General features: G+C 38.8%; 3 protein-coding genes across 3 annotated transcripts in view; 1 reads left to right on the top strand and 2 right to left on the bottom strand.

The window, feature by feature from the left end:
• Positions 1-1286: 1286 nt before the first annotated feature.
• Positions 1287-4244, top strand: LOC111670040 (neurofilament medium polypeptide). Its single transcript, XM_023426583.2, has 3 exons — positions 1287-2360; positions 2484-2608; positions 2948-4244. The coding sequence occupies exons 1-3, from the start codon at positions 1458-1460 to the stop codon at positions 4242-4244; spliced, it is 2325 nt and encodes a 774-aa protein (XP_023282351.1). The 5' UTR covers positions 1287-1457.
• A 1607-nt stretch (positions 4245-5851) lies between these two features.
• vdac2 (voltage-dependent anion channel 2) lies at positions 5852-12010 on the bottom strand. The gene is made up of 9 exons (XM_023426584.2): positions 11852-12010; positions 10407-10478; positions 10240-10289; positions 9386-9538; positions 9211-9263; positions 7961-8188; positions 7201-7351; positions 7056-7113; positions 5852-6844 (listed from the first exon to the last, which is right to left on the bottom strand). Exons 2-9 carry the CDS (start codon positions 10471-10473, stop codon positions 6753-6755), a joined length of 852 nt encoding a protein of 283 aa, XP_023282352.1. The 5' UTR covers positions 10474-10478; positions 11852-12010; the 3' UTR covers positions 5852-6752.
• Positions 12011-12548: 538 nt separating this feature from the next.
• LOC111670057 (polymeric immunoglobulin receptor-like) overlaps positions 12549-14316 on the bottom strand; it is a 2881-nt gene continuing 1113 nt past the window's right edge. Inside the window, exons 4-9 of the mRNA XM_087179386.1 lie at positions 14125-14233; positions 13775-13872; positions 13595-13626; positions 13086-13133; positions 12879-12941; positions 12549-12724 (exon numbers count right to left, since the gene is read on the bottom strand). Coding sequence (XP_087035512.1) covers positions 12924-12941; positions 13086-13133; positions 13595-13626; positions 13775-13872; positions 14125-14233 — 305 coding nt within the window. The 3' untranslated portion in view covers positions 12549-12724; positions 12879-12923. The remainder of the gene's footprint in view (positions 12725-12878; positions 12942-13085; positions 13134-13594; positions 13627-13774; positions 13873-14124; positions 14234-14316) is intronic.

Raw genomic sequence — 14316 nt, 5'->3', positions numbered from 1 at the left:
GTAAACATTACAACTTCCTCTACATCAGTCACAAAAGTGCTAGGACAAATACAATGTATTTATATACAAATAAATGTATGCTACACCTCAGGTTCAGAAGAAAAAAATCTAAATAAAACACAAAAAGTGGGTTCCGTGTCTTTATATCACAACATGAAAAATGTAGGCAGATGTGATCAGCTCTATTTATGGCCACACATTGTGACAACAACACAACAGCTCATCAAAATAACAAAATGATGCAAGTGGACTAAAGGGAAACTAAGAAGCTATAGTTACGCTCTTTAAACAGATATAAAGGTATTTTTAATTGTTTATTAATGTACAGTATTTGTCATCAATTATACCTTTTCCTGTCAAGACATATTTTTTATGTTTTACTATATTGTCACAAAGACTTAGAGCTGCATAACTACATTATAGTGTGCTATCAAGCATTTATTAAATGTTTATATAGTGCTTATAAATGTTAAATATGGGGACTTAAAGTAAAGTGTTTCTCATCTTCACCAGCTGCAGTGCTAAAGTGATGTACAAATCAATTAATCAAAGATTATAGTTTAATAATATAATATACAGTATTCTGAATAATTATTGCTTTTACTTTTGGTACTAAGTATATTTTGATGCTAATATTTTTGAACTTTTACTCAGGACTTTTGTTAGAGTAGGTATTTCTACACTGTGGTTTTGCTACTTTTAGGTAAGATAAGTAAAAGAGTGTTTCTTCAACCACTGGTAAAAATCTAAATATTTTCCACAAAAATGTTGTGGATATATAAATGTAAATATATAAGTACTTCTAAAGTGAAGTACTAAAATACAGTGCACCTAGCTTTTTGAGTAGGTTTACATGTATTTAGTTATATTCAACCACTGAAAACTCAACAACAACAACAACAACAACAACAACCAATAAATAAGTTTTAATTAAGTCAGTAAATCCTGCAGCTGCTGAAAGAAACACAATTGCTTCATGTCAGGCTGTTGTTCTGGATCAGGATCCCAATCTGCACAATACAGATAGCCTATAGATGGTTAGTTTAAATCTGCCTCTCTAGTTACTATGAAAAGTCTGTAAAGAACTGACACGTGGTTTAAATGACGTCATCTGCTCAAAGCTGTGGAGCAGGTTGATGGTGAATAATAATAATAATAATAATAATAATAATGGTAATAATAATAATAATAATAGTAATAATGCTGATGCTGCTGCTGCTGCTGATGATGATGATGATGATGCTACTGCTGATGATGATGATGATGAATTGTTTTGGGTCAGTTGATCCACGTCACTGGCTCACTGCGACAAAATAGTGAAGCTCTCATCATTAAACTATCAGCTGATGCTTCACCTTTCAGCACCGCGGACAGCTCCGTTCTGCAGACCGAGCAGATGGCGACGGTTATAAAAGCGCGCGTGAAGCGTCTCTGCACCGTAGACCCACACCGACAACATGAGTCGCAGTACGCCGCACAGAATCACTCAATATGAGGACTTACAAGACAAACCAAGACGTTCGGGGTTAGATATCAGTGACGTGATGAGGGGGGCCAAGCCGTTATCTGGAAAGTTTAACGAAAAGGAATTGATGCATGGGTTGAACGATCGCCTCGCAGGATTCATAGCGAAGGTGCACCAGCTGGAGCACCACAATCATCTGCTGGAGAGAGAAATCCAGGAGATCAGAGGGAAAGCGAAGCCCGCATCCTGCCTGGAGGAGGAGTATGGACCAGAGCTCAGGAGACTGAGACAGATGGTTCAGGATATTACTCAGCAGAAGCATCAGATTGAAATCGAGCATCAGAATTTAGAGGAAGAACTATCCAACCTGAGAAGACAACATGAACGAGAGGCGCGTAGCAGATCAGATGCGGAGAGCAGTATTATGGTCCTGAAGAAGGACATCAATGACGCCTATCAGGCTAAACTACAGCTGGACAAAAAAGCGCAGTCTCTCGTGGATGAAATCCACTTCTTGAAGAGAAACCATGAGGTCGAGGTGTCAGAGATATCGGACCAAATCCAGGACCTGCAGGTGACCGTCAAGGCGCATGACTTTGGCAACCCCGGCGTCACTGCGGCACTCCGGGACATCAGGGCACAGCTGGAAGGTCATGCGGTGACTGACGTCCAGCAGGTAGGGGAAACTTTCCGATCTCAGTTTGCAAGATTAACAGAGGATGCTGAGTCCAAGAGAGAGGCTTTAAAAGCGACCCAGCAGGAGATTCAGGAGCACAGGAGACGCTTGCAGGCCAAAAACATCGAACTGGACTGCGCTAAAGGCGCCAGGGAAGCGCTGGAGAAGCAACTGCATGACGTCGAGGATCGCCACAAGGAGGAAATCATCCACTATCAGGTAAGACCTTTTTTTTTTTTTTGTCAGAACCAGAGAACGACTAATTAAAGGCTTGTTCAGTGTTCTTGCTAAGATGGTATCCAATAACTAACAAATGTCCTCTCCTCTCCTCTCCTGCTCCAGAACACAATCAAAGAACTTGAAAATGAGCTCATAAATTGCAAATTTGACATGTCTGGTTACCTGCGGGAGTATCAGGACCTATTAAATGTGAAGATGGCTTTGGATGTGGAGATAATGTCTTACAGGTGAGGTGTGCTGAATCTAGATGGGTTTAAGATAAAGGGACAACTCTCAGCAAACATTATTGAGGTGCAAAGATTATTGAAAATCTTAATTGTCCATAACTTTCCTTATCATCCACACTTTTCACCTTAACATTAACCTGCACACAATACTGCTGCAAATTTTCATAGTGCTACACTTTGGGATTCACGGTATTTAAATGGTCAATAATAAACCAGTTGAGCTCCTTGTTGAAAGCAAGAGGCAAATTTCATTCATCTGAAGACTAAAACTCTTTTAAATGCTTTTTGTTTGTTATTTCATTAACAGGCATTAAGATAAATGTGTCTCCTACCTTGCAGGAAACTTCTCTGTGGTGAAGAAGCTCGGCTTTCTGCAGTATCAGACACCCACATGTCTTTGCCCTACATCTACCACCAGTCCCCTGTTTACACCCTCCCCTGCCTCAGCCGGCCAGGCGGCCCACACAGAAGAGCAGAGCCCCAGTATAAGTTTGTGGAGGAGATCATAACAGAGACCACCAGGGAAATTGAGATGTCAGAATTTGAGGAGACAGGATCTGAGGAGACAGAAGTAGGAAAAGATGAGCAGGACTGTACTAAAAGAGATAGACAGGGCTGTGAGGAGGAGAAGGATAGTAAAGACAGTGGAGAGGAAGAGAGTGAGCAGATGTCTCACAGTGAGCAGAATGAAGAAACATCAGTAGGAGATTTAGTGAATGGAGGTGATGATGGGGATGGTGGAAGTCCTGTTGAGGTGGATGATGGTGAACAAAGTCAAAAAAGAAAAGAAGATTCAGAGGAGACTGAAGCAGTTGACACTGAAGGAGACAATGGCATAGATAAAAATACTCAAAGCAAAGTGTTATTAAGTGAGAGCTGTGATGAGGATGAAGGTGAGCAACAGGAAAAAGTAGCTGAAAAGACAAAAGAAGAGAAAGAAGATGCAGTTCAGAAAGATTTCTCTCCAAAAGCAGATGATTTAAAACCAGAGGTCAGTGTGGAGGATGAACCTGTGAATGATAGAGAAGAAGATGCACAGAAAGATTTTATTTCAGTCCAAGTGAAGAGGCCGGTTGATGAGACCTTGGCCCAAGTGTCTAAATCAGACAAAATCAAAGAGTTGAGCAGTGCTGCTCAAATGCAAGATAAGAAAACAACAGATTTTACAACAGAGACAAAGAGCCCTCTTTCCACAGAGACAGACGAGCTTTCAGAAAAGGCTCGAGTAACTTCAAATACAACACTCAAGAGTGAGGAAAGGGAAAACATTCATGCAGAACAAAAGGAAATCAATAAATCTGAGGCTGCAAAAGGTGAGGACAAAGTAGCAAACAGCACTGAAGATCCTCGACATGACAGCAATAAAAGCCAAGATGAAGAGTTGTCGCTAAAATCTAATGTTAAAAGTCTCCCTGAAGTGGAAGATCAGAAGCCAATCAGTGGAGATAAGACTGAAACTGACCAAACTATGTTGTCAAATGAAAAGACAAGTACCGGTGCAGAAATCAAAGAGTTACATCAGAAGGGGGCAGAAAGCAGCCAGGCTCAGAAACCAGAGCTGACCGAAGGCTCAGAGAAAACAAATGATCCACAAGGTAAAGCTGAGAAGGTAGAGAGCAGTAAGTCAGAGAAATAAAAGAAAAACCAAACAGAGGTGATGTCTGAGGTTGCAGAGGATGTAAGGATGAGGGACATTTGCACCTTAAACTTAATAAGCCAGCAGTTGATATGCAAATGTAAGGGAGAGTGAAGCTGAAAATAGAGAATGGCTTAACTAATGCAAATGCAAATTCAAGGTCTAAGCTAAGCCAAGCAAAGAAAAGAGCTCCTGTTGCTGTAATGTCTCTTCAAACAGAGAGAGCATGATTCTTCTGTTTGCATCAGATCTGCCTTTGAACTTTAAAGCAGCTTGGGATGTATTCAAATCTTTTGACTCACCACATAAATATAATCATGAATGTAAATGATGCAAGGTAAATCCTGAATTTGCATTTGTCTTTATCTGCTTTGGTATGCGCTGACAAATAAATGCAATATGAAAATAATCCTGAGATTCCGAATTATGTTGTTATGTGTTGTTCTCTTGCAATAAGTCAGTCCACTAACTGTAGTGTTGTTGCTTTGCTTAAATGTGATTTCATTTTAGGTCCATACCATGGTGGCACTGTTTCCAAACAACCTCTATTCAACTGACAGTTTGTCCTTTAAATTAAAAAAACTACAACTGTAGATCATGATCAGATCATTGAATTAATCACAATAAAAATCCTTTTACACATGGACCAATGGCAGCACCAATCCACACATACACAAAAAGATGTTTGGCAGTATGTCAAATGTTTTGTGACCATATCCAGAGGGCAGCTGCAGCAGGAGTCAGGATACAGATTATTTTCTGCTAAAATGAAGGCACATCAGGCATAGGTGGACTTCATGACTTCAATATAATAACTATATTTCCTATAATTTGTTTGACCTGTATGTGAGCAAAACAAATAGCTGATAGTTTTATTTTCATTCAAAAGTATGAATCTAGAAAAAGGGGTGAAGTGGATAGACTGATATTACAGACTCAGTTAATTTACTTCCATCTCTTCTGAAGGACTTTTGGTCTCCTCACTCCCAGTGAAGCATTGTTTGCTCACAGCAACTCGTCTCTAGATCATTAGTCTGTTATTATCTCGTGTTGCTTCTGAAACAGTGTATTAGCTGTATTGTATTTATTTTTTTGATGCTTTGTGAGAAAATGCATGTCTGCATTTGGTTTTGTTTCCCTTATAACTTCCATTTCATATTGCAAAGATTTATCCCTACACACCTGAGCCAGGCGACTAGGTGGATGTGAGTGCAGTCACACCAATGTGTATAAACAAATATTCCTAAAACATCCTCCTTCCCAAAATATAACTTCAAGGTTGCAGGATTTTTGAAACATTTTTTTTCCTTTTCTTTTTGATGTACAAGCCTATATGCCAAAACAAACTTTTAAACTGTTCAAGGTTTCTGCTGTTCTAGGGTCCTTATCTTGTTTTGCATGGTCTTTGGAAAAAAAAAAAAAAATTCTTAAACATGTCAGATAAGCTAGTAGATGTAACTCATGACTACCATTATATAAATTCCATTTAACTAGTAATTACATCCCACTCTGATTGAGGCTTCTACAGGTCAATATAAACCATACAAGCTAGTTAATAAGTTGTTGTTGTTAGTGACACTTCAATATCACATATTTAAAAGTCCATCTTTGGAGTTCAAAGACTTTATTGAAAATGTATACATACACATAAGGACCTCCAAGACTTCCTGTGGGCTCTCTCCCTCTCTGCCCGGAACAGGGAAGCACTTTCCAAGAGTGCATGCGTGCAACAGAGTTACACCTCTTTCGGACAATGATAGTTTGGCATTATTGTGAACATTAATTATGTGCCCCCAGTTGTCTGTTAGTACAGAATAAACAAAAACTAATTTTGCTTGGTCAGCCAAGTGAACAGGTTTCTCTCAAACGTACAGACCCAACCCAAAAACTGCCTTGTTTAAGGGAAGGTCACGTGTGCAGCTATAACAGAACATCACAAACCCCGATGGCTGACGCGAAACAAAACATTACAGAGTTTTAGTTTGTCCTTGTGTGCATGAACAGGAAGGGTGCAGCAGTATTTAAATAATAGCAGAAAAAGCCTAGTGTACTTAACAAGGTTTGCAAATGATGACAAAGGAATATCAGATGGTCATGATTGTAAAATCTGAGAGACGGTATGACATCGCTCACCACACAAAACCGTTACCTGATGGTCTCACATAAAACGGAGTGTCTGGGATTATCACAATAAAGTCACACAGAGTAGATGACAGGCAAAGGGATTGTATTGGATTTCATTATTATGGCAGTGCTGGACAGGAACAATGACATGATTTATAAATAGTACGCCACCAACTGTCTCTTGAATAGATGTAGCTACAAAGTAAAAAGCAACAAAGGTAAAATGACAGAAGCACCAACTTGAAGTAGTACTTAAGTTAGAGTTTGTTGTCGTAGCCTTTGAATCAATCTCTCCCCAGATATTCCCTTGCTGGTTTAAGTTGGACATACATTTAAGGCCAGATTCTTCTGATATTCCCTAGTCCCTTGCAGTATGAGGAAAGTTTAGGCTTCCAGTTCCAAGCCCAGACCCAGCTTGTGGCCTCCTGCGTTGATGTTCTTTCCATCGATCAGGCCAGACAGGGTGAGTTTCACGCCTGCACAGGCAAGAAGAACCAACATTAGCAAATTACATGTGCAAACACAAAACTCTGAATTGTTCAAGTCATTTACAGAAGTGGTGTCTGTAGGGATTCTAGAATCGAGAGTAAAAGTGTGTGGCAGTGTGTGTACCAAAATAGAGGTAATTAAATAAAACATTTAGTAAAAGCCTTCAGCTGCCCATGAACCTGTAGGAAACCAACTTACCTGGTCTAAGGGTCTGGGTGTACCCAACGCCAACAAGGCTATTGTTGTTCACTTTAGCCTATGGGGGAAAGAAACATAAGTCAGCTGGTGACATTTTCTTTTGCCTCACTCACCCAACTCTGAATGCCTCTGCTGTACTACTTACACTGATGGAGGCATCCTTGTCCAGCTGGTACTTGGCTGCAATACCGAAGCGTGTGCTGTTGCTGCCAGCGGTCCAGGCCAGGTTGACTGCCGTCTCCAGCTTGTCGCTCACCTTCTGGTAGATGGAGCCTCCAAACTCAGCGCCATCATTACTTCAAACAGCATAGGCAAAAGAGAGCTCTCAGATCTCATGCTACAGGAAACAATATTGTTCTATTGTCGGCATTCGTGCATTGCTGCAACAGGCTAGTTTTTCTTAACAAGTTGTAAATTGATAGCATATGATTGTATTGAATTAAACACTGAACATTTTACTGTTACAGCTTCAGCTTTGGCTGAAAGTTGATGTTTAACATCACTGCACTGCTGAATTAACGAATCCATCATTTTCCCTGTGACTTATTCCTGGACATCATAAAATAGACTTTGTTTTCACCCATACACCCATTCAAGGGGTTAATGAGTTTCATCAACTTGTAACAACGATGATAAAAATTGGTGCTTTTTCTTACTTGTGTCACAAAAAGTGTTTCACACAAGAAAACAGATTTCCCATTCAGTTTCTTGCTGGGTTAAACATGAAGAAAGCTGCTGTGCTGCATTTTTTCCTTCAGGAAGTTAAAGCTCCTCAGGTTATATGTTTGTTGGGTTTTTGTGTCACATAGCAACCTACAGTGGGTTGTGCAGTTTGTTTTGTGTTTGATCTTTTGAACGTTTCATTTTCATTTTTTATGCAGCCGATGGTTTGCTTTTCTACTTACACATTGGTGTGCAGCTGGAAGTCTCCTGTCTTGTAACCGATGGCAAAGTTGTTCTGGGTCATCTTGGATTTGGCAGTGTCAAAGCTCATCTGGTATCCAGCGAGCCACCCCTCGTAGCCAACAACAGCAGCTCCATGGATGGTGGGGCCAGCGAAGTCAAAGTCGACATCACAGCCCAAGTTAACGTACTCGCGCTTGTAGGCGGTCTTAACTTTGCCACTCTTCTTGCTGTAGATGAGAAACATGGCTTTGGTCAACCTCAAATTGAAATCCAATTCACATCAGAATAGTAATAAAAAAAGGCATTTGTAACTTGTCAGGTTACGTTCCCTGCAGTTTAGCATAAAATAAATTTATGACTGCAAAGCCTTTATATTTAAAAATCTTGACAGTAGACCTCATGCAAATATATATATATATATATATATATATATATAAAAACATCTTAAATAATGTCTTACCTCAAAACAATAAAACACAAATTATCTTATTGCTGCTTCAAATTACAACACAAAGCACATCAACTGCATGCAATTCAGTCAATGTGAGTTTCTGTCACACCTGATTTAGACATTAGTGTCTTCCGTTTTGCTATGGTTCAAGATGTTTATTAAAAAAAAAAAAAAAAAAAAAAAAATTAATTAATTAATTAATAATTAATTCCTCAAGGAACGCCAGGGTGCAGCGGCACGTACTTTAGGAACCACTGCAATATATTTACGATCCTCCAGAGATAATTCTACACATAGGCCCACTTTTAAACCAGCAGTTGGCTTGCTACTGGTGTTAATTTCAAAGTCGGAGAATGACACTACAGACTTGAACATGCTGTCTCAATGTAGCCACACAACTCCACCCTCACAAACTTTCCAACACTCAATATGAAAGAGGACATGCATCCTCTGGGCCATGTGCCATATTTCTTATGCGATTCCTCATGGGCACACTGGTACAACTTGTTTCTGCAATTCCTCCCTGAGAACAACAAACTGCAATACATCATTTAAGCAAACAAATGTGCAAAACCCAACAGCCAGTCACAGTAATGTGCTATAACAGACTAATTGCATACTGGGACTGGGGTCACATGTCCGGCAACTACACTTGTCAGAAGCATGTGCAGCACAGATCAGGTTGCCAAAATGACTCGTCTGGTGAGGCAATAGGCAGGGCAGGTGACATTTGTTAAGAGTTCAAGTAAAATTCATATGAAACCAACTTTTATTAATAAACTATCACTAGGATCTTACCCAGTGTTTGGTGAGAAGGTTGTGTCAAAAGTCAACTTCAGTCCCTTGGCAATCTGTGAGAAACAGAGAACACAGCCCATTTGACATTTAAAGCATTGAATGTTGTCCTGTCATGTGCAATGTATAAACACCTGTTAAATAACAGGTGCAGAAAATGTGTAAATCTTTTCCTAACCTGATCTTCAACAGTGATTTCTGTTCCCAAGGTGTTGTCAGTGTTCCACTTCTCAGTGAAAGTCAGACCGTATTCTGACCTCTTGTATTTAGTTTCCAGGCTACCTGCAACTTTGCTGGTATCAGTGTTGGAGGAACCAGATGTTTTGAATTCCTGCAAGAGACAATTTTAAAGAGATGACAAACACTCAAAAAATCTTCTAGCTAAGCAACATATTATTGAATGAAAAGAGACTCATTCAGTGCTCTCATTATATTTGGCAGTCAGTCAAACCTTGGCTGGGCTATTACTATTTCCTTGCACTGAAACCTAATAATCAAAAAGATGCGAGTAATCTAGAGAGCTGAAACAACTTGGTCATTGACAGAAAGGAAATGAGCATTTCTGAGGTTTGATTAGGTGATTTAAGAAGCCACAGTTAAAAGGTTTCAGCCTATCAAATGTGGCTGTGCACCTCCATTTGCTGTCACTGTAAATTGATTACCACTGGACTTAGGACTGTTCGTCAGACAAAACAAGCAGTTAAATGCCACCTTGGGCTTTAGGAAATTTTGAAGGATATTTAGAGAAAAAATGAATGATTAAAACCAAAAATGGATGGAGTATTTGTTAATAAAATGAATCCTTACTTGAAGTTGTTATAATCTACATGGTTGAGTGTTGTTAAAAATCAAGACTGGTACATTTCTTGTGAATGGACGTCATCATTCTGGGTGCCAACTTGTTACCTTTATGGCTGACATTGGCCATAAAGTCTTTCCAAAGCGGCGCCAGGAAATGTCATAAACAATTTGCTGTAAACTATGATGTAAGTTTTAGTTATCTATACTGAAAACACAAAGAAATGACCTTACCACTCCACTGGCTGACTTTGTCTTGACATCGAGCTTCACCAGGCCAAATCCTGAAGAGAGGAATTGTAAAGTAAAAACATTTCAGAGTTTGTCAACAATATCATATAGGCTTGGAAGAAGAAAAACTAAAACATCACAGTACTACTTTTAACCATATGAAACCATACCATAGCCTTTGTTGAAGATGTCTTTGGCAGACTTGCCCAGGTCAGCATATGAGGGAGGCACATCCATTGTATCTGTAGACAGAAGCACAATAAAATGCTAAAATTATTCTTCTCACCTAAAGTACATTTCCACCTGTCTGTGTCCAATTTTAAAGAAACCTAAGATTCATTATGTGGGCAAAAAAATTATACACAATAATTTTACCAGAATTCAATAAATCAATTTAACAGTTCTATACTAAGTGTTATTATATGAATAACACTGATTAAACAGAAGCAAATGCTAGCTGCCAGTGAACCTGTTAAGTATCAAGCTACTAGTCAAGTGTCTTTGTATGACATAACGGGCACCAATATTTGGGCTTAAGCGTAAGGTATCATTGTTTGTTATAAATGCACCACTTATGCCCTCAAGTATTGTATTCTGAGGTTGGAGTATATAAAAGCCATAAAGCTATGAACATATTGTGACAATTTTTTGTGCACAATCGGTATAAATTTGTTGTCAGGCTATATACTTCTTAATCTTAGATTTGTGTAGAATACATGCTTATATATAACATGCATTTAATCCACATCTGTTGAGTGGAAAGCTACAGCAGGCCTAGCACCAGTGGGTTTGACATTTATAACCCATGTCTCTCTAGTACCATCCTTCTGATAACCTGATAGTCTTTCTAGCAGCGCACACTGATCTGTGTCTCCTGTGCTGATCAGCTCATACTATAAACTGTGGGAAATACAGTCTTTGCTGCACACTGTCAAACCCCCTTCATCTGATATGGGATCAGTTTAATTTTATCAAGTTAAGGGCGGATAGGGCTGATGTACACACATGTCAAATCGACAATCACAATGTTGATTTCACTTTCAGTTAACACCCCAGGCACAGCCATAGCGTTACAGTGCTGCAGGTAGTCACAGACATGACAAGAGTCTGACAGCCGATGGACAAGGTTACTGAGTGAAACAGGAGCCATTTTGCCGCACCGGTGTGTGCCCAGATCAGGCCTGGCTCTTATTAAAACCACTCCTTCACGTGAATTGGCAGGCACAGCCAGGCGTGGCAGGGCACATGCCGGTGCCAATTAGCAGGATGTGTTAATCAACCAGTTCACTCGCATTAGCAGCTTACTACTGCTAACTAGGCCTTAGGCACGTTAACGAAAAGTTCACCCACATAAATGTATTAAATTGTTAATATTTCCTTAGAGTAACTAACTAAAACACAAGCTGCTTTCTCAGCAGCATATGGACATATTATATGATGCAGAGTTGCCTTGTTTTAACTTGACATGTGTCAGACATAGCATGCCGACTGTGGCTAGCTTAGCTTCCAGTAATAGCCTGCAGAGTACCGGTGTGTTTAAAGCACGCTCGAACACCGATTCTTGCTTGTTATTGAGTAGATTAACAGGGTCAGACTGAATAAATGGTTCTCTTACCAGGAGGAGACGGGGCTAGTGGTAAACTAAAGTGACTTTAAGAGAGATGTTCCTCACACCACACGGCCGAAGGAGGCGTCACCGGTTGGAGGGCGAGCTGAAGGAGACTGCACTGCAACGAAAGCCAGACCTATCACACCCCCGGCGCAGGACCCAGGGCGGCCACGAATGTGCCTGAGTAGAAATGTTTTTACGTCATACTATGGTTGCGTGCGTCATAGTGTTGGTTGTCAGGGTTGTGATGCCTGTTTGTTTGTTCATTGTATGTGTCATGCTGATATATTTTGTAACTATACACTTTTCAATAAAAAAAAAGAAAGGAAAAAGTGCTGGTTGTCATGGTGTCAGGTGAGTTAATCGTTATGTGCCATATACCTTAAAGGACAAAATAATGATTGTATTTATTTAATATGGCCGAACAGTACCCGTTTCTTAAAAAAGCTTAAAAATGTGGTTGTGCTTTAACACCACTTAAGAGTTGATTAATCTTCACTAGCCACAGTTTCAAATTAGGTTTCCCAACACTGCAAATAATAGTAAGTAATCTATAGTTGGTGCAAAGTCAGTGGACCCAAAGTTTCAACAGTAAACAGAAGTTTCCAAGTATGCTGACATGTGGCAGTAGTAATATAATATGTAATATATAATATAACATGTAAAATAAACATGAATTAACTTTCAATGGAATGAAAACATATGCAGGTAGACAATATGAGTTTATTTTTATGTATTATATAAATCAGGATTATAGAAAAGAAGTAGAAGAGTAGAACAGAGAACACTATATATTGCTTCAGTGCAGCTGAGGTGGATATAAAAGCACGGTGATGGTGAAAAAAACCAAAAAAACCACAACACCCTTGTCTTTTCAATCTGTTGAAGAAACAAAAGAAAACACAATGAGGAAGGAAAAGCAAAGTTACTATACATGACAAAAATTATGCAAGTTTTTGCAAAATTCAGTTACCAAGTAAAAGAGCACCATTTTGACTTGGTGAGAACAGAAGCCAAATGGGCTAATATTTACCGTTTGTCTGTTGCTTTAATCACACAACTTTATGTTCTTTGTACATCACTCCCTGCGTTTAACCTGTGGGTAAGAAAAGAGAAGCAGGGATATAGGTTTCTGCTTTTTATTAATTTCAAATCGGTTTAATTTGGTTAGTAGTGTGGATGCTCAAATAAGATAACATTTGAATAGCCTATGTGCACTTTAGTCTACATTTAGGGTTACCTCTTTACTGTATTCCTCAGCATTACTGTGTCTCAAGTCCTCTTCAGCCTGTGTTGAAGGAGCAAAGCAAATGTAATTTACAATGGAGCACAGTTAGAGTAGATTTCATGATAATCACCACCTTTGTGAACATAGTGAGCATGGGTCATTTAATGTCATTATTGTTAAATGGAATTGAGCCATCATTTTATTAACAATACCTGTCCTATACCTGTGCAAAATATCTATTGTTAAAAGTATCTATATTGTAGCTTCGTGATGACAGATATTGTCAGTTGAGTTCTGAAAGTGGTGTATTTTCTTAATGACAAAAATCTCATGACAAAACTTTTATCTCATACAAATATTAGATATTAATTTTCAGTGGTACAGTGTTTTATTGCATATACTCTTCTGGAGAGGGACACTTGAACTCTCTTAGATAAGTAAACCATCCTGACAGCACATCTTTACTGTGAGAACAGCCTTCCATGTGAAAAACTTATATCTAACTGTACAGAATATCTTACTTTTGCTGTGGTTGAATCTGCTTTGGTTCGTTCTAAACAAGAAACAGTAGAAAAATAAATAAAAAATAATAATAATTTATATATATATATATATATATATATACATTAGTCTTCATTTCAAACAAAATATGTGAGAATAACTGGAATGTTGGACATGAATTTGATTAAGCATAGACTTACTGTATCTTCTGAACATAAACCAGATGAACAAGCCCACAATAACAATGAAGGTCAACAAGCTCAGACGGATGATGAAACTCTTTAGGTGAATGGAAAGACTGCAGCATAAATTTAAAGCACACAATGCAAATAAGGTAAGATAAAGAGAATTCTATTGTTAAAAAAGTCCTACAATGTTGTCTGAAGTCTGCTCATCTTGCTTATACTGTGATAGTTTGAGAAAATACTGAGTTCATACAATTAATATCAACATCTCATCTAATGTCTTTAAGAAAGAGATTCCCTTATATTCCCATATTCATAAAATGGCAATGTTCTAAACATTGTATGTTAATGTGAAGGCTTCTGACCTGTTCTGTTGAACTGTGGAAGGATCTTTGCTTGCGAACACAGAAGACTGATGCACAGGTTCAAGAGTGGGCGATATGTTAGTTGGACACTCTGTTGTTCTTGGAGCGCCTATAATTCAAACAACACATTGACTACCGGAGGGAATACCACAATAATGAACTCAAACATCAATTTCATATTAGCATTCAATT

The sequence above is a fragment of the Seriola lalandi genome, unplaced genomic scaffold, assembly GCF_002814215.2.
Source record: "Seriola lalandi dorsalis isolate HSWRI2012SDOR001 ecotype SW California unplaced genomic scaffold, Sedor1 jcf7180002054832, whole genome shotgun sequence".
Taxonomy (NCBI): Eukaryota; Metazoa; Chordata; class Actinopteri; order Carangiformes; family Carangidae; genus Seriola; species Seriola lalandi.
Note: the sequence above shows the minus strand (reverse complement) of the source record. Positions and strands in the feature narration are given on the sequence as shown.